Source organism: Anser cygnoides, chromosome 1 (assembly GCF_040182565.1).
Source record: "Anser cygnoides isolate HZ-2024a breed goose chromosome 1, Taihu_goose_T2T_genome, whole genome shotgun sequence".
Lineage (NCBI taxonomy): Eukaryota > Metazoa > Chordata > Aves > Anseriformes > Anatidae > Anser > Anser cygnoides.
In genome coordinates, this window is record NC_089873.1 from 192,099,806 (window position 1) to 192,126,564 (window position 26,759).

A 26,759-nucleotide genomic window follows, 5' to 3' on the forward strand; every position below is an offset into this window, starting at 1 on the left:
TTGAAGCCCCCTTATATGATACTTGAAAAATAGATCTTTTCAAAAACTGGCCATATTTTAATTAAAGATGAGTTGGAAAGCATGCTGCTCTTCAGCCACTTTCTTAATATTCAGTTCCTAATATATTGCAATACTGCAAAATTATGACTATTGTATTCATCTGCTAGTAGGCTGTATATGTAAGCATATCTTTACTTAACTGCAGCATCATTTGCTATTTGATACAAATGTTGCTCTTAAATACTTGATAATCAATTCTATAGTCTATACATTCTTAAATATATATTATACATGCTAAAATTCATTATTGAAATAGTTTGCTAATTTTTTACACTATGTTGCTTTATTATAAATAAGGATTTTGATAGAATCAAAGATGATACATTTCTTTTTTATTTTAGGATTGAATAAGGCTTTGAAGTGATAAGAACGGAGGTCTTACAGATAGATGATGGTTAGCAGCCTTCTTCAGCTGCTTTCTTGGATTATCAAAGAAAGTTCAGGATATTTCAGTTTTTAAGGTTGATGAACGAGCTGTGATAATGAGAATTTTTGAAGGTTATCTGTGATGTTAAAGATATCTATACTAATGAAAAAAGTTACCATCTATTTTGTGGACATCCTTGACTTGCCTATAAGGCATCTCTCTCTACTGCTTTCTTAATTCGCTCTGACTCTCAGCCCTGTACCTTCGCATGTGTGCCTTGCTTAGATTCTTTCCTTGCTCTCTGTTGGTCAACATCTTTATTCTAAGCCCCATTTCTCCCAGAATTGTTCCAAAAGAAATAAAAGAAATAATCTCCCCATATTCTCTTAACTAAAAGTCCCATTTCCTTTTTTTTTTTTAATTTAAAAATTAATTAGTTTTCCTTTTCTTCTTTTTCTTTCTTTCTTTCTTTCTTCCTTCCTTCCTTCCTTCCTTCCTTCCTTCCTTCCTTCCTTCCTTCCTTCCTTCCTTCCTTCCCTTCTTTCTTCCTTTCTTTCTCTTCCTTTCTTTCTTTCTTATTACTTACTCCGGTTAATATGAGTTTCTTGGTCAGATACGAGTTTTAAATGATTTCAATGAGTACCTCAGACAAAATGGGTATCTCTGCCATACAGAGATGCCGAAGACAAAAAAGAGTAAAGCACAAAAGTGGTGATTTTTTTTAGTTATGATACCTATTGCTTTGAAAGTATTCTTTTCTTGACAGGCAGTTAAACGTATTTGCATTCATAGAGGCTTCTGAAAGCAGTGCAATTATGGAACACAGTTCAAAACACAGCAAGTTCTACATACAGCGCTTATAAAGAACTACAATGTTCACAAAACTTCTGCAAGAGGTATGTCATGCAGGTAAACTTAAGAGCACGTAGCAACTTTACAACAAGAGCGCTAATGGTAAAAGTTGCTCACATTTGAAGTTATTTTAGTATGGCTGTAATTCATGAGAGAAACCTTCTTCATTCTTGAGTAACATGTCTGCTATCCTCATGTGAGGAATTCCACAGAAACTCCTCAAGTGAAGACTTCTTTCACATCCCTCTTGCGAATTACTTCTGTTGAAGACTGGGTATTTGAATTGCTCTTAATAAATTATTAAAATATTTAAACAGATCATTTGAATCACAATCTTCTGTGAGTTAAAAGGTGTTTTCATGATGATCTTATGAGTGACACTATATTATATTGTCATCTTTGGAATAATCTCTAATTTATCTATATAACCACATCACAATGGCAACTATTCATATTTATAAGATGAACCACGTGTTAAGAGATAATTCCAGCATGCTGGCAACTGTGAAAGGCATTAATTCTTAGCAATGTCTTGTGTATATGAAGTAAATTACGCACGCACCTATTTTTCACTCTTCTTATAAGGGAACATCATCCTGCATGTATTTTGATGAGCTACTGACAATGACTAAAAATATCGAGCTATTTATAGATGGTCATTTACTCCAATAAACTGTCACTTGCCCCAGTCACTGTTGCTTGACCATATCATTAGGTATTAACAGAGTTCTTTACTACATTAATTTTTACTGGTCTTTCAACACTTTATCAGTCTAAAATTAGTACTGTTTAATATTAGTAATATTTCACGTTAGTATTTACAATGCTACCAATTATCCCAGACATCATTTAAGACCAATTATTAATGAATTGAATAAATAGAATTGGCAGTCAAACAGGGATTACTTAGACATGAATATATTTCAAGTAATATGTAAATACATTTTCAGCACTTACTCTTGATATAGTTCTGATTTTCCCATGCTCAAATCATTATCACATCCTCTTAAATATTTTTTATAGTAGCTTTGAAAAGAGCAAGCCAAAGTGCTGTCAGAACTTCCCCGCTTCAGTGTTGAATCTGAATTGCTTTAAAACACAGACCACTTTTAAGAGGTTTGAGGTGCAGGTCTTTCACTCTAAACTCTCCTCCTTCCTCATGGTTTCCTCATATATTGCCTACGCCAGATAAAGCCTGTCTGGACAGCATGAAGTATTGGGCTTTCCTTTGGGAATGGGTGATAGAGGCTGGAGATCATAAGATGTAACAACACTGACTTGCACATTAATGGGAATGAGGCCAGAAGAACCACGTGATTAAAATCAGAGAAACAGAATTAAACTGCCTTTAAGGAGGGAAAATACTAAATATGAAAAGCACTTGCTATAAATCAGTCACTATGGCCAAGCCTGTTTCTATCCAGTAGAACATTCCCCTCTAAATACCACAGTCCCTATATGATATTGGTTCATATTGACCCTTCCCAGTCAATCAGGTCTTTGGTTTACAAGTGCTCTTTGATCAGATGTCTCTAACTCTACAGAACAGATATATTTAACTTTCTGTGTATTTAAGAAGGCACATTCCTGTGCGTTCTCCATACCGTTCTTTGTTAATGCTCTCAGAAGAAAGCCTGTGTGGTGACTGGGAGGGGAAAAAGAGGAAATTAAAAGAGAGAGGTCTGAGATTTTTCTTTTTTTTTTGGCTGGCACAACAGTTAAAATACCCCTCCTTTCAGTAAAATATATAATTTAACTACTTTCAGCACTGCAGCCTCTTCGTTAAGGAGAAAGATACACTATGGATGACTATCTCAGACTCAGATCATTTAAGGACGTCAATTACAGTACAGATGCCAAACTCCAAATGTGCAATGCAGCTACAACAGTCTTCAGTGCCTTGATTCCAACCCTCCCCCTCCCCCAACCCCCCAGTGTTTCTTAATTCTTCATGCAGAAACATCTGTCTGAGAAGCGATGCACCTTCCTCCTGCCAGTAGTATGTCACGTTTCTGGCTTGAAATATAGAGGTGCCTTATTTCCTTAGGGACATAATCCCATAAGCGCATTGTGAGTATACAAAAATATGATAACAGAACTGATTTCATCAGAAATCTGAGCATTTTTTTCACTTTCATGCAAAAGCACTCATTAATGATGGGGTCACTCATTTGACAAGTGTCTAAACTCAAGTCAGGGCCCAGTATTCATGAACACATGTATAGCACACCTTTCATATTAGCAGTTCTAGGTCATGCAGGCTGGACACAGCCTGTCAAACAATTCATCAGGCTTTCGGGTTACTGTCTGACATGATTTTACCTTTAAGTTTCTCAAATTGGACAGGAATCAGGTTGGACAAATTAACGTGGTGATAAATGATCTGTTCTGTGGTCCACCCTTCCCAAAGGGCCTCCTGAGAACTTCTCATCAGGCAGGATGGGGACCTGACCACAGCACAAGAGTATATCTGGTCCCATGATGGGAATCCACAAACAGACAAAATCAATAGCATATGTTACACATAATGGAAATTTTAACCATGTAATACGTACTGTTTTGGTCATGTGGTCACTGTATGGTTACTTATTGCAAAGTAGCTTAATGGCTGTATCAATAATATGAAACCAGAAGTACTGTACATTTCATACCCTTCATTATTATCACAATGAGATATGAGTTCCACTACTGTGATTTGATAAATATTTATGAGCATTTTTAAGAGGAATGATTCAGATCTTTATAATTAGCTTGAATGACCAAAAAAAAAAAAAAAAGAAAGAAAACATTTAAAGGCAAATTGGGATTAATCAGTGACCTTTCCTGCATAACTCTGCAATAAAGAAGTGCTTTAAATATTTACATAATTAATGCTTAAGTGAGAAATGGAAATACACTCTTGCTACTTATTAAGTGGCAGCTGGACTATCTAAACGTGGCCATAACAGTATAAAAAAATCACATATAACTTTTTGTATTCTCCAAGCTCCTTAGAAATATTTATTAAATCCAACAACAGTGAACAAGGAAATATTACTTAGACTTACCCACGTTTAATCTGCCTGTAACTTCTCCATTTGAATTGCGAGCATTCACAGTCACATTGTGAGTAGACTGGAGAAGCAGTGATGAGTCCTGAAGTATGGAGAAAAAACAGTAGATTCAGGTGTATACTCAGAACTGTAAACAATTTTCAAATTTAGTCTGGGTTATATATTAACTCAGTTATTGAAAGAGCTTTGCAGTTACAAAACCATCCACAGGTGTCATCACATAATTTGGGCAAATACCTTTGATTATTTCAAGTATATCAGATTTACAATAAGAAACCAATTATAGAGAATATTGAAAGTGGCCGAAATCTATGTTACTGGCCCACTGAATATGGTTGTTAACATTTTATCTTTTAAAAAGAAAAATGCTTAAGTATTAGATTTACTACTTTCCTATACATAAGTTGAGACTTCCTACAAGGCAATGGCCAAATTATCAGGAAATATGTGATACGAAGAGAGTATTAGAAAGCTGTCTGTGACCTCAAAGGGGATCCTCATCCCTAGATAAATAGTTTCTAACTATTGGAATACTGTAAAATATCAGTGTCTTTCAAATATATTGCTTCTGGTACCTCTTCTGGACTCAAGCCAGCATGTTGAAAGGCTAATCCCTGAAAATCACTCCCAAGTCACGTTCGTATTGTAATCTAATATACGAGTTAACCTGAGAATTTTGAATACATTTTATACAAAGATTTTTGCTATAAACACTTTCCTAGAAACTGTGGTTAAAGCAATACACAGTTTGGAATATGACTTTCATATTTTTATTAAAATGGATGTCTTACAAGTAGAAAGATAGGCTATCTCAAGTCACTAAATGAGCAACATAAATGAATCTCATTTTATAAATTATATCAGATAGTTCTAAATTGTTATTGTTGACTTATAACAGTCAAAGAAGATCAGGTAAATATATTACATTTAAGTGCATGTTCTAAATGACCCACAAATCTGGGCATCTCTGGTAAACTTATTTTGACTGCTGTTGGTTGATTTCAAAAATATTTTACTAATTTGTAATGTTGATTTTAAGTGTGAATAAACTATATTCTAAGCCTGTAGCTGCCACACATGTTGTCGACTGATTAAAGCCTAGTAACATATTTATAAATGCTATAGTTTTATCTTGTTATGAATATAAATAAGCTAAAATGCAATGGTATTGCCCATAACTCCGTGTTGGCATAACAAAGGCATAAACTTGTAATAGGCTCCAGAGATGATGCACAGCAAGTAGATTTTCTGCTACATATTTTCTTAGCACTTTGGAGGCCTCATTAGGTGAGAAAAGCTGTTAGGAGACTGCAAGCAGAAAACACTCAAGGCTAGGAAGAAAGCTGCTGTGATAGCCCAATTCTCTAACAGGCAAACTTAGAAAAAGAAGTCATAACAAATAAGCAATTTTATGAGAGTAAATATATAGAATGACACTCAGGAGATCAAGCTACAGGCAATTAAGCCTCTCCAGAGGCTTATATTCAATAGAGTTCAAATGTTTCAAAAACAAGCACGGAAACAAACAAACAAAACCCTGATGAATGATCAGTTCATAGGGGGCAGAGCCATCCAGCAGCCTCAAGGCTCTAATTAATACATGCTACTAATGATCACAATGGGTCATTAGATAGATGGGCGTATATTAGATGCCACCACACATCTTCCTCTATGGTACTAAATGTATTAAGAGGAATATTAAAAAAAAGTACAAAGGGTGGCTGAACATTGCATACCTATTCTTCTGGGCAGAGTGAGTTCCTAAGTATTAGCTATGTTGATTTTAAAGGGTTACATGTTTTATCAGATAAAAAACCTCAAGAGAAATTCATTTAAGCACATAAATACTGTTGGCACTGCCTATGGGGCAGAAAAGAACACAGCATAAGAAACAAAATGAAAATACAGTTTTAGTAACAGCATCTCTCTGTCTAAATAAGAGCTGTTCCTGCTACTGGAAAAAAATATTGCAGAAAGAAAGAAAAAGAAAGGCTTAATAGTGATAAAGTATGGTGGCATTGCTTGAATTTCAGTCATCGAGCATTTTAATGACCTCATCCTAAATCCTATGTCAACCATGTTATCTGATAAAATTATTTACCTTTTCTTTTGCCATAGCAATACAAATGCTAACTTTTTCCTTAGTTTCAGAAAAGTCTAATACCTGGCTATTCTTTCTAATGAAGTAGTAAGGATGGTTATGAAGTAATGAAAGAGTCAAAGTTGGCTTTTACTCTCATTGAGTAGTGCTTCATCCTGTGAAATGTCCAATTGGTTGATGATACTGCTCATAAAATATATTGTGAGTTTGGATGACAGAAGATAGTTCCAAAAAGTAATTTTTTTTGTTGACAAGAAACAGATATTGCTCTACAAAAAAAAATCCACCTGTTTCAGAATTTCCCTGCATAATTCAAAACCAATTCAGATTCTATCTTCATCAAAACTCAGTACTTTAATAGAAATCTTCCATACTATACCCATTCTTACTGTTGTTTTGAAGTTAAACTGCTTATGAAATACTTCCTTTGACCATTTTTTTTAACGTCATACTAATAAAATTTTTGGTCTGTATAAATAAGATTCAATCTGAAATATTTCCATTTAGTCTTGTTGGTTTTATATACGCATGTATAAAAGTGTCATGCATTTAATTCTGGTGTCCTAGAGTGACAGAAATTGAAATTAATATGGAAATCATAACTTTTCCTACAGAATCCACTAATTTTAGAGATATTTACACAGTTCTGTAAGCTAATAAATTCTATAATGTATGAATAAACAAAACAATCAGTTTCACAGGGAAGCATACATAAAAATACCCTAAATAATTAAAAACTTTCTATACATTCTTAAAAGCACTGCTTATGCACATCATCTTTCTTAATTCCTTTTTAAGAAATTTGTAAGCACATGCCTAAAAGAAAAACATTATAGTATCTGAACATTGACCTAATGACCCTGCTTGTGAAATATTTATTATATTCTTGCATACTTCAATACAATATTTATATACCTACAAAAATATTACACACATGCAAAAATGTGAGTGCATAATATGTATAAAAATACATATCCATATATCTACACTATATATATACATATTTTTTCCCCTGACAGGTGCCTAGACTTGACCTAAATTCAACTGTTCATAAGTGCATTAATTTTATTTCAGTATTTTTGTAAGATTAATTGCTTACCACTCTAGAATGTATTTCTTTGGCATAAAGAGGGAATAAGAATTCTGATTCCCCTTCCAGACGAAGGCCGTCTTTTGTAACACGTAGATGTCCCATTCCAGTCTGAGAAAAAGCAAGAATTATGTGCATTTTAATATTGTTGCTGTATTTCTTTTGTTCATTTCATAAACTGAAAATGTCCAGAGCTGTCTGCCTAACCTCTATTTATAAAGATACCCACACTAATGCATTTATTTTTTTGAGAATTCCTCACTTATTTCAGGAGCATTTTTCTTTAATAAATTGTAGCTTTCAAGAAACAGTTAGTAGTTTTTTGTTTGTTTGTTTGTTCGTTGTTTTTAAGGGGAAAATACGATATTACATTCAGTATCTTAAAAGGAAGTGCATTTGTATTGCTTGTGCTGAAATACCTTTTGTATCTCTAAAAAACATGAAAAATAGTCTTACACACAAATGCTCAAAAAACAAACCTTATGGTCATATCTCAAGGTTTATTCTATCAGCAGTATACTTCACATAGAATGCAACACTTCTAAGCCTATTGAAGGGCCAAAGGGAGATTTATATTTGCTTCCATTTTCAATAATGACTTCCTTCTTTTTAATTAGTTTTTCTTTCTTGGGTTCATTTTTTTCCTCCTCTGATTGTAGGCTCAGGTTCCTCCCCTCACACTCCTCATTCCTTTCTCCGTAACCTGCTTGCCAATTTTCGACCTCATTCTTTTAGTCTCTTTCTCACAATTCTAGCCCTGTTCCACCTTCCACAATTTCAAGCCATTTTAAACTTTTCTTTCTTTCACCGTTATCACAGCATTGATAATGTGAAAAATGAGTCTGGAAATACCACATTAAGTAAATCAGAGGACTTTTAGTCTTCAGCCAAAGGACATTTCTCACAGGTATTTAGATAATTTATAAAGGATTCATCCCCTGAACCACCAATATAAAACTGAGAAAAAAGTTGAAAAAAGTATTACAGCCTTACAGCTCAGCCACAGACAAAATTATTCCAAGTCCAAACTGCCTCAAGTTACAAGAAATAGGTGGGAGAGCTAAATAAAAACAATAAATCCAAAAACTATTTCTGTTCCAAATATTTTTCAGGCTATTCTCCATGTAAGGATAGAGAAGAGGTAATAGATGATAGGCCACAGATCAATAACCTATTCAGCTAATTAATTAAAAAAAGCATTTTTTACCACTGGAAAAAAATGTAGCTTTAGCTGTAATTATTTTCCAATATGGTATGTTCTCTCCAATGAAATGATATATTTTACATATAAAAAGTTAAATAACTTCTAACCAGACTACATTAAAAAACTTTTATTTATTTTTTTTATTTTTTTTAAACAGGCTTAAAGAAAGATGAAGAGAGAAACAAACTTTGCTTAAATTCCTTAAGGTGGGAAATCCTCATGTCAGCAGTCCATTCTGCTGGACAGTATCACTAGAATTCCTCCTCGGCATGAATTTATTTAAGGAAAGAGGCTATTTATGGAATCTGTTATTTTGTGTGAAGTATTTTATCGCTCTGAAATACATAGTGTACTGACTTTTCTCAGTACACTAGATATAATTTCTGAACTCTAGACCATTGCAAAGCTTTTTAAAAAGTAGCTAGAAGAACTGATACATATCATGAAGCAAAATTAAACTAATACCTGTGATGAGCCCGCTATGTCTTTCTTAATGACGATTCCTAGGCACCACTGAATTACTCAGGTACGTGTTTTTTTAGTGATGACTACAGACTATTTTTTCTAACTTGTAACACAAAACAGAGATCATTTCAACTCTATAAAAACACAAAGGTTTTAAAGCAAATAGAGGTTTTAAGACAAACACTTTTGAGAAATATGATAAGAAAAATCAGGATATTCTAAAGAAATACCAGTAATAGATGTCTCTCATTTAATTAAATAAATTTAGGATCTGATTATCTGCTCTCATCTCATGCCTTTTCCCATGAAGTGAAAATTGACTGTACTAAGCTTCATTAGTTTCTAACACAGTTTATTTTTCCTGGAACATAGGGAACTAAATAAACAATATATTATAGATTAAACTAAAAAAAAAAAAAAAAGACATTGAGAAATCTGAAATTCAAGAAGGTAGAGGAAGAAGTAGCAATCAGGGAAAATTATAAACTCCTGGGTGACAATCTCTATACTGACTTTGGCTTTGCCAAGAAGAGACAAAAAGTTGCAACTGATGTTGAAAAAGTAAATTTTGCAATTTACTCTGCACACATTTTCTAATGGGCTCAGATTTTTCTCTAATGATTATTCTAAAAATGCTATACAGACAAAAGAATATTTGACATCAAGAATAATATACCACATGGCAAAATTTAACATTTTAATTTATTTATATATTTATGTTCTTATTTTCCCATAAATCCAGTCATATCACTCAAGATTACTTTGTATAAGTACTTTGTATAAGTCCTCAAGCATGTACCATTTTCTTCATCAGATATTTCATTTAGGCATTGGCACAATGCTCACATTCTCACATATTTGAGTAAGAGCCTCATCATTCATTCTCATCATCCGGTCATGGGGAAATTCTATTATTCCCCTTTGACAATAGGTGAATTGAAGTTACACGGATAAGAGAGAGATTTAGGATAAACAGGTACCTTAATGTACTGATATCCAATGATAAGTTCCATAAAAAAGAAGAGTATAATAGCAACACATTATGTTCTTTAAAAAACCTTTCTGCTTCTTACATTACCACTCAGGAGAAGCCAGTTATTATTTACTGAGTATTGTGACTTCCTCAGTGATGAGTAACCTTGATGCTTTCCATTTCAAGGATTTGATTGTGTTCCTATTCAAATCCTTGGATAAAAATATTTTTATTGACGTGAGGAAAAGGTCCAAATGTAAGTTAGATGCAGGCTTTGATACAGTTATACAATAAGCTATTGATTAGGGAAAAATGTGCTTCATTAAACATAGCAGATGTATGGTAAGTCTGGACTCCTGCTGTCCTGATGCCAGTGACTGTCACTGATTGAGTGTGCTGACCCCTTAGCTCTAGACACTGCTGTGTGTAACACCCTGAGACTCCTATGTTTTCCAATTACTAAAAGCTCACAGCAAGGCAGGGACTGAGCTGTACAGAAGAGGAGGATGAAAAGGTACTTCTCTGTAGACACTAAGCAGATTTTGCTCATCCTGCAAGTTTACTGTTGTGGGAACTGCTGGCACCTACCAAAACCTTACAAAGCAAAGATGCAATTTAGCAATAGCGTTCAGAAAGGTGTGACCAGTTATTTATTTCAAATCTGGCAGATTTTAATTGGAATAACAGGAAGTCTTCCAGAAGCCTTTTCCTCATTTGTAAATGCTCCTGAAGAGGTAAGCACTTCCAGAAACAGAGCCAAAGGATTCTATAATAAATGCAAGCTCTAAGTGGGTTCAAGCCTCTTAAAAGGTCAACAAAAGGCTCTTTGATTCAGAAATCATGGTCTAAAGCATATTTGACCTCTATTTAGCCAATTGCCTACATAGGATACTCCAAACTACCTAAAATAATTAGCTGCCACTACTAGAATCTTAGGTAAGACTCAAGGTGCTATGGAACATTTGCATGGGATGACCATCTTGGATGGGCTATCATTGTCTTAGACTCCGGAACGTGACAAATGTGAAATAATTTTCCTCTGAAAAGGGGAAAGCAGTTCTTTTCTCCAGAAAGTATGTCCAGGGAAGGTTCAGGTCAGAAATGAGGAGACATTTATTCTCAGAAAGAGCAGTCAGGCATTGCGACGAGTTGCCCAGGGAGGTGGTGGAGTCACCATCCCTGGGAGTGTTCAAGGAAAGGTTGGATGTGGTGTTTAGGGACATGGTTTAGTGGTTGACATTGGTAGTAGAGTGATGGTTGGACCAGATGATCTTGGAGGTCTTTTCCAACCTTAATGGTTCTGTGATTCCATGATAAGTGTAGCTAACAGGTTGAAGGAGGTGATTCTTCCCCTTTCCTACCATGACACCCCACCTGGAGAAATGTGGAGTAATGCGTTCAGCTCTGGGGCCCTCAGCATATTAAAGATGCGAACCTGTTAGAGTGGATCCAGAGGATGGCCACAAAGATAAGAGGGCTGGAGCACCTCTCCCATGAAGAAAACCTGAGCAAGTTGTGGTTATTTAGCCTAGAGAAGAGAAGGCTTGGGAGTGACCTTTATAGCAGCCTTTCAATACCTAAGAGGGCCTAAAGGAACGATGGGGAGAGACTGTTTATCAGGGAGTGTGATGACAGGACAAGGGATAATGGTTTTAAACTAAATAGAGTGTGACTTTAGGTTAGATATTAGGAAGAAATTCTTTACTGAGATGGTGGTGAGGCCCTGGAACAGGTTGCCCAGAGAAGCTGTGGATGCCCCATCCCTGGAAGTGTTCAAGGCAAGGCTGGATGGGGCTTTGAGCAATCTGATGCAGTGGGAGCTGTCCCTGTCCATGGAAGGAGCTTGAAATTAGATGATCTTTAAGGTCCATTCCAACCCAAACTATTCTATGACTCTATAATTCTATGATTATATGACCAAAAAAGTCACATGGCATGAGATGCACATTGCTGTGGGACTATCAAGAGGAGGAACAAGCAGCTCTAGGGCTCTTGCACCCACACTAACTGGCTCTCAGGCAGCCAAGCATCATACAGACTGTGGTTTAGATTCAAAAGAGCATCAAATTCATTTTGAGAGCATCAAAAGCATCATTCAGGATTTATCTCCCAAGCCAACATAATAATGTAGAGGTCTGCTGTTGTGGGTATGTGGCCCTTAGAAATGAGATGAGGCATAAGGAATATTCATTCAATTTATGATGAGTGTTTCTAGTCACCTAAATTCAACCAGTATCCATAGCTTGCATTTTCTTACCAATGTAGAAACTGATATACATGGGGATTCACTACTCTTGGTCAACTACTACTCTTATTACATCATATCGTATCATATCATCACAGCTTTTGCACTTTCTCAGAATGTTAGTCTCAAATGAAGTCCTCAAACTCCTCTAATAATGGAAATTAAACTTCTGGTCTATGTAACAGCTAAGAGCTGCACAGGAAGTTGTGTATTTTCCTCTTTTGGGAAGAAATCAAATACTGGAAAAACAAGCATATCCATATATTAGGATTGCTGCAACAGTAAAATCTTTAAGTTAAATCAAACAGTAGTTTAGACATGCACTCATCTCAACTCTAAGTAATTCCCATTTCAGGACTTAATAGCATATTTGATCTGTAATACCAGTTCCTTGAATATTTCAAATTTTCTGAGTATTAGAAGTCCACACATACTGTAGCTGCTGTTTGAAACTGGTAATGATATTAACTTCAGAGTAGATTGGATGCATTATTTCCATTCAGGTAAACACCTTGTCTTATAGGATACCTGCATCCTACTTTTAGGTCAACCCAGGGAAAGACTTTGGCAAGTTCTGACTGAAACATCATTTGTTGTGCCCCAAAGGTAGTTCAATTAATGGCTTTATAGATCCAGCTTTCACTGCAGTATTTCTTGCAGCTATTACTATTTAGAGAACTTGCTTTGCAAACAAGAACGTACTGTTTCATTGAGATAATAGGGCTTTGGGTAGAGATTGTTAAAGAGCAATCAGCAAAAAACAGGACTGGTAATGAATCTGATGAAACTCTCTGTTTGACTTACAATATCTATTTTGGAGCTAAGTACGTGCTTGGTATAATAACATTACTGATACCTCATCTCATTTTCTATTGCAAGGACTCTATTTCCTGGGCTCAGACAGAGAAGGTTACCCAATTCCTGTTCTCAGATGACAATGGAGTCTTTTTTGTCGAAGATACTGGTCAAATCAGAGCAGTTAGCAACAGCAAGCATTCCTGGTATAGAAGTTAATCTCACCTGGCCAGCAAAGGGCTAGATAAGGCCTGAAACACCACTTCCAGATAGTGCAGGTAATATTCCATTATCTAGAAAAGTAGATGGCCACTCCAAACTCAAGTTTTGTAAGGAAATGGCTATGAAAGATGCCAAAAACATTTGCTTTTTTTTTTTTTTTTCCCAATGAGGTGTCTTTTATAGAATAAAGGGAAAGTTTTAGGACAACTTGTGTATTTCCTAGCACAGTTAATGAGGAATTTTAAATTCATTTACATTTTAATTCTATATTATTTAAATTATATTTATACTTTGTCAAATTATATTTTCAGCACTACCGTATGTATATAGAAATACGCATTCGGAAAAGTTTAGTAAGCAGTCAGTACAGGTACATATTATGCTATTTAAGTGTGGAGAAATATGAATTCTCATAATCATTTTGCTTGAGCAGACACTGAAGCACTGACAAGTCTTTTAACTGCAAGAGATTTCAAAAGCTAAAAAATAAATAATTTCTTTCAAATATATGAGACCATTGTAAGATGTACACAAAATACATATGGAGATGTTACCTGGATTCTTAGGAAAGAATTCTGGACAACTTATTTGAGTAAAAAATGAACAGACAAAACAGGCAAGGTAAATTTGGGGCCATTAGTGTGAGGATCTGATACAGACCTGTGGAAGGCTTTTGAGAAACCAAGAATATAATGGCTTTCCATTTATTTCTGTGGACATGACAGGCAGGTTTCTTTAAGTGAATGAAAAACAATGGGAAAACATATGTCAAATAAACAGGAATGGAACAAATTGTGGGAGTGGTCATGCACTTCTTGAGTTTACAGATTTGGGGATTTGTAAAAACAATAGTAAGGCTACTAGTAAAATCTTTATTACATACCTAAATATCTTCAAAAACATGTAAAGATATCACAGAAAACCACTGTTTTCTTGTTTCTTTGTACCAGAGGCAAAAAAAAAAAAAAAGTACAGCTTAGCCATAGGCTATTGTACAATTCTGAAGAATGATATATTCAATTCTGACTTTGTTTTCTACATAATGGTCCTCTATAAAAAATAAAATACATGTATAATTTAAACAAATATACATAGGCAGCCATAATTTGGGAACAGTGATTACATTTCTGTCTCACTGATCTCTACTGGAGCTCAGTAGGCTCAGGCCATTTTAGTGTTGGACTCAAAACAGACGTCCTAAGAGTCCCACACTGAAAAATAGCAATTGAGAAACTGCAGAGTGAATGCTTCTGATCAGATGGTGGAATTTCATGCATGAATGTATATGTAATTATTTGTATCTGGATCACAGAAATACTAATTAAAATCAAGTTGTTCAATTCCTCCATCTCACAGTTATTTCGGTAGTCTGGGCTTTACTCTTTGGTTCCTGAATTGCAGAATAGGTGCATGTCACAGTGTGCCTCACTGGCCTTGTTCCCTGATCACCCATGCCATCACCCCTCTTGGGAAAGTGGATTTTGAGCAGGAGGAGGCCTGCAGGCAATCGCTCATGTAAGTATTCAGGAACCTGAAATCAGGGTGGAGCTCACATGCAGGCAAGAGGCAATCAGGATGTGCACTTGGATCCAGGCTCTGGGAAGTCCCTGGTCCAACATTTTGAAACACTATTTGTTTTCATGAGGGCCCTCAACCTCAACCATTCTGTGTCAACTCATGTTATTCTAAGAAATGTTACTATAAATCTTCACTGTGTATGTGAATCTCTGTAACAGTGTTGTTGAGTATATGATGATCTAACCTCAGAGATGAGGGAAAGGCTGAGGTACTTAAAGCCTTCTTTGCTTCAGTTTTTAGCAGCAAGACCAGTTGTTTTCCAGGTACTCAGCCCCCTGAGCTGGTAGATAAGAACAGGGTACAGAATGATGACTTGTTAATCCACAAGGAAATGGATTAGTGACCTGATACTCCACTTAGACGTACACAAGTCCATGGGGCCTGATGGGATCCACCTGAGGATACTGAGCGAGCCAGCAGAAGTGCTCGTCAAGCCACCTTCCATCATTTAGCATCAGTCCTGGCTATCAGCGGAGGTCCCAGTCGACTGGCAGCTAGCAAATATGACGCCCATCTACAAGAAGAGCTGGAAGGAGGACTCAGGGAACTACAGGCCTGTCAGTCTGACCTCGGTGCTGGGGAAGCTCGTGGAGCAGATTATCTTCAGTGCCATCAGGTAGCACTTACAGGACAACTGGGCGATCCAGCCCAGTCAACATGGGTTTATCAAAGGCAGGTCCTGCTTGATGAACCTGAGCTCCTTCTACAACAAGGTGACATGCTCAGTGGACGAGGGAAAGGCTGTGGATATGGTCTACCTAGACTTCAGTAAGGCTTTTGGCACTATTCCCCACAGCATTCTCCTGAAGAAGCTCAAGGCTTGGACGGGTGTATACTTTGTTGGGTTAAAAACTGCCTGGGTGGCCGGACCCAAAGAGTCGTGGTGAACAGAGGGAAATCCAGATGGAGGCTGGTCAGTAGTGGTCACCTAGATATTCACATTCTCATAGAGATAGTGGGAATGGCTGTGGCCTGGTTGGGCACAAAATATACTTAATTTAATGGAAAAATGGCAAAATACAACTCTTCAGGATTGTTCAGAGTTGAAACTATGGAATATTAGTGTTCTGACTTGAGAATTTTTAGTAAAAGTTAGGATGAGAATTTGTGAATAATTAATGACATTTTTGCTTTTACTTTATTATTAAAAAATGTGGCATCTTCAAAATGACAACTAATTCCATGGAGTGTACACTGTTAATGGTGAAATTTGTGGAAAGGCTGTACAGATTCATTAGTGTATGTCTATGCAGTGAAGGAGAACTCTTGCCGTGAAAGTGTTCTTTTCTGTACATTTTTATTGCTGCTAGTCTGCTTTTAAATGTTCCAAATGATTGGTCACCCACAATTTAATATGGCATGCTATTGCACAGCCTAGTGAGTCAGAAAGTGTTACTTGATTTCCAGTTAAAAATTTCCTTTCTTAATGCATCATATTCCTAGTTTCATATTTTTCAAATTTCCTTAAATAATCCTCTCCTTCCTAAGTGTCTGAACTTACCAAGTGAATAAATAGTTGTTAAAAGAAGTATTTAAATATATAATAAGTTAATTTATTTCTAAATGCATATAATATTCATAGATCTAGACTGGTATCATTATCAACTCACTAATGAACAGATATATCTATTGTTTAGTAAAATTATATAAAGTTACCTCTTCAACATTTTCTCATGCAATTAAATTTAAATAGATTGGCATTTCATTATGGAAAACTTCAAAAAGTAATTAAAAAAATCAAATTTAGTACTTCATCTATATTGATTATTAATTGCACATAGGAACCCCACAAGATTAGCACAGTGGTATATCAGAGAAAAAAGTTTTTGGATACAAATATATGGGTAGAGTAGTCAATAATTGTAAGTGAGACAAAAGAAGAAAATACTTGTGAATGGCATTTGGAAAACATTGTATTTGTTAGGACAATTGCTACAGCTGGACAGTTTATTCCAGTCCCTGAAATAAGTGTGTATAAAAGAGAAACTGGAAGACTCTAATCAAAAAAGCAATTCTCTAATCAAAAAGTACAGACTCTAATCAAAAAGTACAGAGACCTTCCCAATTCTCATTGCCTATGTCCATATGTCCAGGTGAAGTGCAGACATGAGAGCATGTTAAAATTTGCCCTGTCCTTAGGAAGAACCATGGTTAGAATATGCATTGATGGACTAGACATTGTGTGCTTGGCCTCCATATACCAAGTTCATTCCAGTCATAACAAGGTGATCTACAGATTGTCCTAAGGCTTAGTATTTGGGCTTGACTTTCCGCTCGTTAGTGACTCAGACACAGGTAAGGTTTAACATGCAGGAGAGCATGAGACTGGGTGCACATTCAAGTCATGTTTAACTGCCAGTGCAGCTAAAGTAATAAACACCTTTCTGCCTCTCTCACTTGCACTGAGCTTGAAATTGTGTAGCACAGAAAAACCTGTGCTACATGCCAAACTCCAGTCTGGAGAAAGGCAACTAGCTATCCTGAGGAGCATATCTGTTTCATGACTGTGTGTCCTTATCAAACTGAAATACAGTAGGGTTCTCTTGGCCTTTCTTATTCCATGAAAACATGATAGCTGGGCACCCATGAAAACCCAAGGAACCATGTGTTTCTCCATCAGTTGTTAAAAAAAGTCAGAAATACGCTTTGGCACACAACCGTTCTGGGCATTATGATAAAGCAGCATCACGTGAGTGATATATCATAATTCAATTAATGTGGGGTTTCTGAAAGACACATCCTATTGCGTCAGAAATGGTAACCATCTGATCATGTGCTTTTTTCACACCAGAGTTTGAGAGCACTATTACAACAATCTATGAAATTCAATTGTGATCTAAAGGTTTTGGTCTAAGTCTTCACTGATTATAGTGTAGACACAATGGATTAGTATTAAGGGTGAAGCTCTGAATACCAATTCTATATGTGACAGCAGAGTAGGAAAACTGAATGTTTGTATTCAGGAGAAAATGTGAAGTTAGTCTCATGAACCTTGTTTTATCTAAGGAATATAAAGGTATGGGAAAAGTAAAAATGTGAAAAGAAAAAAAAATTGTCAGAAATCGTTACTCTGCCACTATGCAAGCAAAAGATTATAGCTGTTAAATCATATCAGTTAGATAACAAACTGAGAAGCCAAATTGCTCTTGTTAATGCCTCCTGCTAAGCAGCTAATCTTTGTAAAGCTTTCTAATGCTACAAATGTATAAAGCATTGTTATTCAGATTAGCTCAACACTGTCCAACTTTCCCAAGTTATTTTCCAGTCATGCAGTCTTCTAGAGCTGTGTTAGTATGGAATTGGTATGTTGGGCGATTATTATGGGGGATATTTAAATAATTTAAGAATGAAATTCCAAAATACAGATCCTCAAAAGTCCTGCTCACTTGTCCAACAGATCTAGAAATATTAATATGAACACCATCAAAATCCCATAAGTAGCTATCTTATGAGTAAAGCCTACAGGGCTAAAGAGTGACAATGTATTGATGTCCTTTTACATAAGAACAAGTAGTTGCAGGACTTAAATGGGATGTTGCACTCCCAGATTAAAATTCCTCCTTTACCTGGGAAAATCTGTTTTCATATCTTCTTCCATAGATCCATGCTTTAGTCAACAGATTATAATACATTTGCTGTTGTGAATGTTATAAACTTTTTTTCTAGTTTGTTCTACTTCATATAAATTCATTAAATATTAATTGGAGCAGAAGCTACAACAGAAGCCTCTATCTCCAAGATAAGTGCCATAATCATCTGACAGTTAAATCAAGTGTTATCTCTAGCCCAACAAAAATTAAATTATTCCACATAAATTAAAAGTTTAAATTAGAAAGACTGAAAGCTGCCCAATTGTATAGGCTATACCACAGTAAGGCGTTAGAAAAGAACAATGAGAGTAAAGAATATTCTTATATTCAATATATTCAGTATTTTCCTAGTTAAGTATTTTAGGATCTGATAGTATTTACAAGGATGAACTTTAATCTCATATGACAGCATCTAGTCTATTAAGTGATGGCCTTAAAATTAAAATGTTATAAGCTAAGAGTCAGTGGATCATTTTAAAATTGCACAACCATTTTTATCAATTACAAAACAGCGAAGTAAAAGAGGAAACTAATATATATTTTTCCCATGAAGCATTTCTTTTCTGTTTCTCAGAAGCAAAAGAAATACTAAAAATGAGTTTTTCACATAAAATCTCTAGTATAATAAAATTAAAAGAAAAAAACAACAACAACAAAAAACAACGTGATATTCTCTCTTGGCAACATCAGATGGGCAAACACAAGATAAAACTTCTAAAAAACAAAAGTTATACTACATTTTGTCAATATCTCTCTCCTACTGGGGGGCTCAGAACTAGAGGCAGTATTATATGTGTGCTCTAACGAGTGCTGAGTAAAGGGGAGATAATCACTTCCCTCACTCTCTGGCTCTGCCCCTGCTCCTCCAGCCCAGGATCTGTTGGCTTTTTAGCTGCCAGGGTCACTGCTGCCTCTGGCTTAGCCTGCTGCACACCAAACTCCACAGCCTTCTCCGTAGAGCTGTAGCGGGTTTACGTGACAAGGTTTTGGTAGCAGGGGGCTGCAGGGGTGGCTTCTGTGAGAACAGTCCTGAAGCTGCCCCCTGTTAAATAAGGGCCAGTTTCATCTGGATCCAAAGGGACACACTGCTGGCCAGAGCCAAGCCAATAAATGATGTTGTTTGCACCTCTGTGAGAGCATATTTAAGAAATGGAAAAAAACTCTCTGCTGCTCAACAGCAACTGGGAGAGCGAGGAGTGAGAAGCAGCCCTGCAGCCCCCAAGGTGAGTGCAGCAGGAGGGCAGGAGGTGCTCCAGGCACGCAGCACAAGTTCCCCTGCGGCCCGTGGAGAGGCCCCTGGTGGAGCAGGCTGTCCCCCTGCAGCCCACGGGTCCCACACGGAGCAGATCTCCACGCTGCAGCCCGTGGAGGAGCCCCCGGTGGAGCAGGTGGATGTGGCCTGGAGGAGGCTGCGGCCCATGGAGAGCCCCCGCAGGAGCAGGCCCCGGGCCGGAGCTGCAGCCCGTGGAGAGGAGCCCACGCAGGAGCAGGGGGTCTGGGGGGAGCTGCCGCCCGTGGGGGACCCGTGCTGGAGCAGTTTGCTCCTGATGGATGGAGATGGAAGAAGGTGGATGGGGGGAAAGTAATTTTAGTTTCTTTCCTTTGTTTCTCGCTTCCATAGCTTGCTAGTAATAGGCAATAAATTTTATTAATCTCCCTACTCTGAGTCTGTTTTGCCTGTCACAATAATTGTTGAGCAATCTCCCTGTCCTTATGTCAACCCTTGAGCCCTTTGCATCGTATTTTCTCCCCCTTCCCCTTTGAGGAGGGCGAGTGAGAGAGCGCTTGTGGTGGAGCCTAGCTGCCCACCTGAGTAAAACCACCACATGAGCTGCCAGGTGGACCCACCCTGTGCTGGTGACAGGGGCTCTTTCTTTCTAGAAGCAGGGCTTTGCATCTGTTCTTGAATTTCATAAGGTTGGTTAATTTCTGCAGCCTGTCTAGGCTCCTCTGAATGTCAACCATAGCCTTCAAAGTATTGATTGGTACCCACAACTCGGTGTCATCTGTAAACCTGATGAGCATGCACTCTGTCACCTCTTCTAAGTCATGATAAAGATATTAAATACAAATAGCTCCAGCAGGGTAGACTCCCTGAAACCCTTACTATAGGCGTCCATGTAGAGTAAAATGCATTAATCATTATCTTCCAAGCCTGACCACCCAAAAAATTTTTTAACCCATCTGGTCGCCCATCACGTGGGCAACTAGGATACAATAATATTGTGGAAGAATGTTGAAAGCCTTGCTAAAATCAAGGTAAACGACATACAGTGCCCTCCCCTCATCTATAAATCCGGACATTTTATCATAGATGTAATCACACTGGTCAGCATCATTCACCTTTACAAAATCTATGCTGACTGTTCTCAGTTACCCTCTTCTCTTTCATGGACCTTGAAATGTCTTCCAAGAGGACTCGCTCTATCGTTTTCACAGGAACTGAAGTGGGATTGAGCAGCTTGTAATTCCCTAGGCTGTTCTTTGGACTTTTTTTTTTTTTTTTTTGAGGGGGGGTGAGGTGGGGAGACAAGCAACACTTGCCTTCTTCCAGTTATCAGGGATCTCTGCAGTCTCCATAAAATTTCAAACATAACTTTGTAAGGGCATCAGACAGTTCTCTCTGCACCCATGGACACAGACTAGCTGGTCCCATAGGGTTATGTAGGCTGAGGTCTTTCAAGTAATCTCTGATTCTGCCCTCATGCACTGCTAGTAGTTCTTTCACTAAGCAGAAGCCTGGGAGAACTTGTTGGTGAAGACAGAGGCAAAGGAAATAATGAGCACCTCAGCCTTGTCTGTGTCTGCTGTTATTAACTTACCTGTCCCATTTGGTTGTGGACACACGTTTTCCTTGTTCAGCCTTCTACTACCAATGCAACAGAACAAGCCCTTGATGTTCCCTGAAAGTCTCAGCTAAATCTGAGCTTTGGCTTTGCTGACACATGAAGCCTGATGCATTTCCTTGCCCAGGCAATGTTTCTAAATTTCTTCTTGGAAGCCTGTCCGTGCTTCCAACTATTCTATATTGCTTTTTGCATTGGAGCTCCATCACGAGTACCCTGTCTACCTAAGCCAGACTACTTAATCTTCCTGAGTTTCAGGATAGATCATTCCTGCATTTGGAGGATATTGTCCTTAAACATCAGTAAGTTTTCCTGAGTAACTTCACCCTTCAGATCTGCCTCCCTTGGGATTCTATCTCCCACATGGAATAAACCAAGTCTGCACTGCTGAAGTCCAGTGTCTGTACTCTGCTACTCTCCTTTCTCACTCCCTTCAAGATCTTGAATTCCACTATTTCACGAATACTGCCATTGATTACTACACCTCCCTAGATCTACTTTGTTCATGAGTAGCAGATCCTACTGTGTGTTGCCTTTAGTTGGCCCACCCAGTATCTATAATCAGCAGTTATTCCAGACACCAGCTAGAAATCTTGACTGCTTCCATACTGCCATATTCGTCCTTTCAGCAGCTGACAGGGATGTTAAAGTCCCCCTTTTCAGAACTATCATACCCTTCAGAATCACTCACATGTCTTCTGACATCTTGGTCCTGTTGCAGCCCCAAATTCCTTAGGATTCTTAGTTTTTAAAATCTTAGGACTAGCAGTCCCCTTTAGTTCTCAGAAAGCCTCAATACATAAAAAATGGAATCTGAAATTTCCATTTCATGAGCAATTTTGATATGTTATGTGCATTGGAAAACACCACTACCACCACCAACAAAAAAAACAACCACCTGCATTTTTTTTAAACTTTCTAATTTTCATGCAGTTCCAGTTTCTAAATTGTTCTATTTCACCTTATTCACCAAGCTCAAGGCATAATTACTTAATCCTGTCTTCTCTAAAACAGATGAATATAAAGAATTCGTAGCTTACTTCCCTCATCCCCCTAAATAACTTGAGACCCTGTTCCCCCAAACTCTGTGAGAGAAAATAAAAAAAAGAATGAGCCATATCTGATACTCGTAAATCAATCTGCACAACTTGGAGATACTCATATTACTATGGAATTGGGGTACTATGAGAAAAGGAATACATTCTATTTTCAGGTTGTTCCCTTTTAGCCTAGTTTTTATGAAATGGAATGAAATTCTGTTCAGTGTAGTCATGCTTATTTAATTCTGAAGGCCTCTCAAACAATGGAGTTCAGAAAAGTCCCTGTCTTTCATCATCCTTCCAAATTTCTACAAGGAGATTAAAATCTATTCATCTTGCAGCATGTCTATGTCTGCTTCATGTTCTCCTTTATCAGCTTAGCTTGTTTGCTAGTATTTATCACACTGTCTGTTTTCTGTGGGGGGGTTGAGACAGGAGATGTATCCATGAATTAATTCTATGCCAAAGCCTGTTGAAACTCTGTTCAGAGTTCCATTATTATTTTTATCTGTATCTATTAATGGACATAACATATGATGTTGGTATATTCTAAAGTATATTAGAAAAATACCTTTTTAAATACTCATGTGTTTTTTTTTCTTCTAAATATGTTTATCAACCTTAGAAAGAATAATACAGCTTGTTCCTTATATTATTTTACAGAGAAACAGTTGTTAAAATTTTGTTTGATATTAATCTGATATTTTTAACAGAGATGACATTTAAATGTATTTTTTTTTAAACTAGGACAGAATACTTCTTTAAGTATATGTTAAAAAAAAATCTATTATTATAATTAAGCATAATAAGTAGTATAATGTCTACATAGAATACATAATAAATATTAAAAGTATCATCACAGCTAACAGACTAATATTTGCCAAATAACGGATGACTGCATAGGATATTTCACAATTACTTTTAACCTCTTCCCAATAATGAGAATGTTTAATTGGGTAAGTATTGGGTATATATTAATCAACTGATTGCCTAGATAGCAAATACCATTCATGGTTAGAACTCAAGAACGATAAAAACCAGTTTCTGAAAATATACTGTTACCTCTCTTTTTCTAACAGTTAACCAAAAGTTGTAGACATAACAGCTTACTTCCATCAGAAAAATCATTTAATCATAGCATTGGTGAATTCTACGACTGTTACCTTTACTCTTTACAAATGGTATTTCTTTAGACACAGGAAAGGACTGTGATGCTTTGATTATACTTCCAGACTTGAACAAGCAGTATACTCCCACTATACTCTATACTCTTACAATACCCTATACTCTTTCTTGGACTTTTCTTAGAGGCTACCAGCACTTCTCTGGATATTATTTCTGGTATAATCTGAGTTGCTTCTTATCTTGACAAGATACTAAAACAATTTTCCATTTCTTAATGTTGTTGCACATACTTTTGCCACGGATTGTGACATACACCTGTACTTTGCCCAACTATTACTCTTGTTCTAGAACTGAGTTTGGTAGTTCCCTAGAATTAACCCCTACAAAGGACAGCATTGCAGTTAAGTCACTATTTCACTGTCACGGTATGTCAGGAATACAGATTTTTTAACAGAGAATTAAGAAAATCCTTATTGCCATGGCATGCACAGTATCATCAGAAGAGTATAAGCCTGCCCTACTTGAGCTGTTATTAAACCACTCTTGTTGTCATGGCATAAGGATGTTGTGCTTCAGCAGTTTGACCCATTTGGTGCCTTCTTCACAGACACCTTGTAGGAGACAGTGGTTCCTGAAAGTGGAGTTTCTGATACTATTCTGTTAGTCCTGACTGATGTTAGAGAAGAAATATCCAATTTCATACAGAGAAACCAAGCCAACAGAAAACAAATTTAAAAACTGCTTAAAAATATAAATCTCAGCCACACAGAAAATTATTTTAACAATTATTCATATTCCCTGTGATTCATGATATGCAGACACTAAGTGCTCATCTTTCATGTGAACTGCATAACAGAAAAATTATATGTGATCTAAGATGTTCCACACTGTAATCTCTACAGCAATAACACTGCTGAAAAGAAATTATGTGGGGGAAGAAACTTGATGGAAATTCAAGCAGCAGTACGTATTAGTAAGTAGCACTTAAAATTAACCTATTTTCTTTATAGTAAGAGAACGCAGAGTATAGAAATGCTTCTGTGAAGATATAATGCCCTTCATTTAGTGACAGAGGTGTAACAATGATAGACAATGGGAACTTCAATATAACACTTTCTTCAATAGCAGGGCAGAGCTGTAGGAATTAACTATTATTGTTTTTCTTGTAACTAGTTTACTCATATCATCTCTGCATCACAACTGCTTGTTAGGGACAAATTAGCTCTTTGATATTCACTGGTGCATTTTATTGTATTCTGACTAAAGCTACATCTTGAAGACTTCTGTAAGTTACCCCTTAATCTACTACACGCAAAATTGCATTATAAATATTAAAACACATATGGCAGTGGAAAGTTAGTACATTTTTTTTCCTGAATAATACATCTGTTTAGCCTCAGGCATGAAGTAATAACAATTACCTCTGAGTTTTAATTAATTGGTCAAATAAATTGTTAAATTTTAGATGCTGATAAACAAGAGAAGGAAACTAAGAAAAAAACAGCACCTGTCAGTAATCTTTTAACACAAGTGAATTCTAGTGTATGAAAGAAAATTACAGCAAATGTTTATAAAATATAAACTAAACAGACTATGAGACAACAATAAAATACATTCTCTTCACAGTAGTTAGAATCCACTTCAATAAAAGGTAACAACCACCTCAATATTTTGAAAATTAATGCTAATAAAGAAATTACAGATCAATAGATATGTTCAAAGATAAACCACACATATATATATATCAACCAACGTACAAATTATAATTGAGAAGAAACAGAAAAGCTGATGTACATATGAAATAAAGGAAGTGGTGAGGCAGGAAAAGAAGAGAATATGGAAAGAATGAAAAATTAAAAAGGACACTTACTGGAGAAAACCACATCACTTTAAGAATCCAAATTGTCAAAGAAAAATTCACAACTAGGATGATTAGCAGCAGAAGAACAAACAGGTAGAGGCAACGCTTTCTCCAGCCATAAATTCCAATTTTGTAGACATATTCATTCTTTGGCCTCTCTAGGCTAGTGCCTGGTGTTGTTGTAGTGTATTGTTCACGTACCATCTGCTGTGTAAAGAAAAAAAAAAGAGACTGCTTAGTTATTTGAGTTAAATTAAGTATATGTATATAAAAAACAAGGAAAATATGAATATATATTTGTAATAACAAGTTACTAGAAACTAGAAACTTACAAAGTTTTAGCTGGAAAGTATTTTCATCCATTCCCATTACAGTTACATCTTACTTTTTGGCACAATGTAATATATGTTCAATACGTGAAATGTATTAATAACTATTTTTAGAAGGCTCAAAGTCATTCTATATAGAATGGTAACAGTATTCATTCTCCCATTTTTCATAATATTCTGATTCTCCCTTCAAAAAATATTTAATAGGATTTTATCTGCAGCTCACAGAACAAAATTATTGGACTGTAAAAATACTGTTAGATGTGGTAAAAGTGCTGTGCAAGTACAGGTTTAAAACACTTCTATATATTCTTTCCTCAATTCAGTAAAAAAATGCAGGTTTTTTTGTGTTGCAAAACTTAACTGTGTAACACTGGAATGACAAAATATGTTAAGCTTCGGAATCTGTAAATAAAGAAACAAAATAGTTCTTAATAATGTAAAGGAAATAATGATATCTTAATTTATTAGATGTTCACAAAGACATATTAGCAGTAAAAGCATTATATACTGTTATTTAGTTTATACAACTTTACATTACAGATCTTAAACAGTTTTTGAATTTAAAGAAATCTTACCAGAGTGCACTTCCTTAAAACCATAAAGATATCTGCTAATTTCCACCTTTACAGCACAGAGATCACCAACATTTCAAAACATTCACTAAAGCTTACATTTCAAACATGAGAATAAAACCTCAGCAGCTGAAGCTGCTTATCAAGAACAGCAGTGGGTAACATCTGTCCCATTTCCACTGCTATAAAATGAAAAAGCAAGCAAACAAGCATGGATGTCAAAGTGAAAATAGGGACTGTAACTTCAGGTATTTCCTATGAGCCAGGTGTACCCCCAGGCATCTTACATCCAGAAATGGGTCAACTTTACTACAATGTAATGTTCCCAGATGAGAGTGCCTTCACATAAGTTCCACACAAGGTCTCCTCTCAAATCTTAACTTACTCC

At 36.3% G+C, this 26,759-nt stretch overlaps 1 protein-coding gene across 5 annotated transcripts in view; it reads right to left on the reverse strand.

Annotated features, from left to right (window-relative positions):
• The window catches only part of SGCG (sarcoglycan gamma), a 137,757-nt gene that overhangs the window by 42,369 nt on the left and 68,629 nt on the right, over positions 1–26,759 (reverse strand). For 2 of the 5 annotated variants that reach the window (XM_048072756.2, XM_048072757.2), the window contains 3 exons: positions 25,477–25,671; positions 7,533–7,634; positions 4,327–4,414 (listed from right to left, as the gene is read on the reverse strand). In XM_048072756.2, the coding sequence (XP_047928713.1) occupies positions 4,327–4,414; positions 7,533–7,634; positions 25,477–25,671 (385 nt within the window). Of the gene's footprint in view, positions 1–4,326; positions 4,415–7,532; positions 7,635–25,476; positions 25,675–26,160; positions 26,178–26,759 lie in introns of those variants that run through there. The other 3 variants (XM_048072755.2, XM_013188231.3, XM_013188229.3) reach the window with 2 other exon arrangements.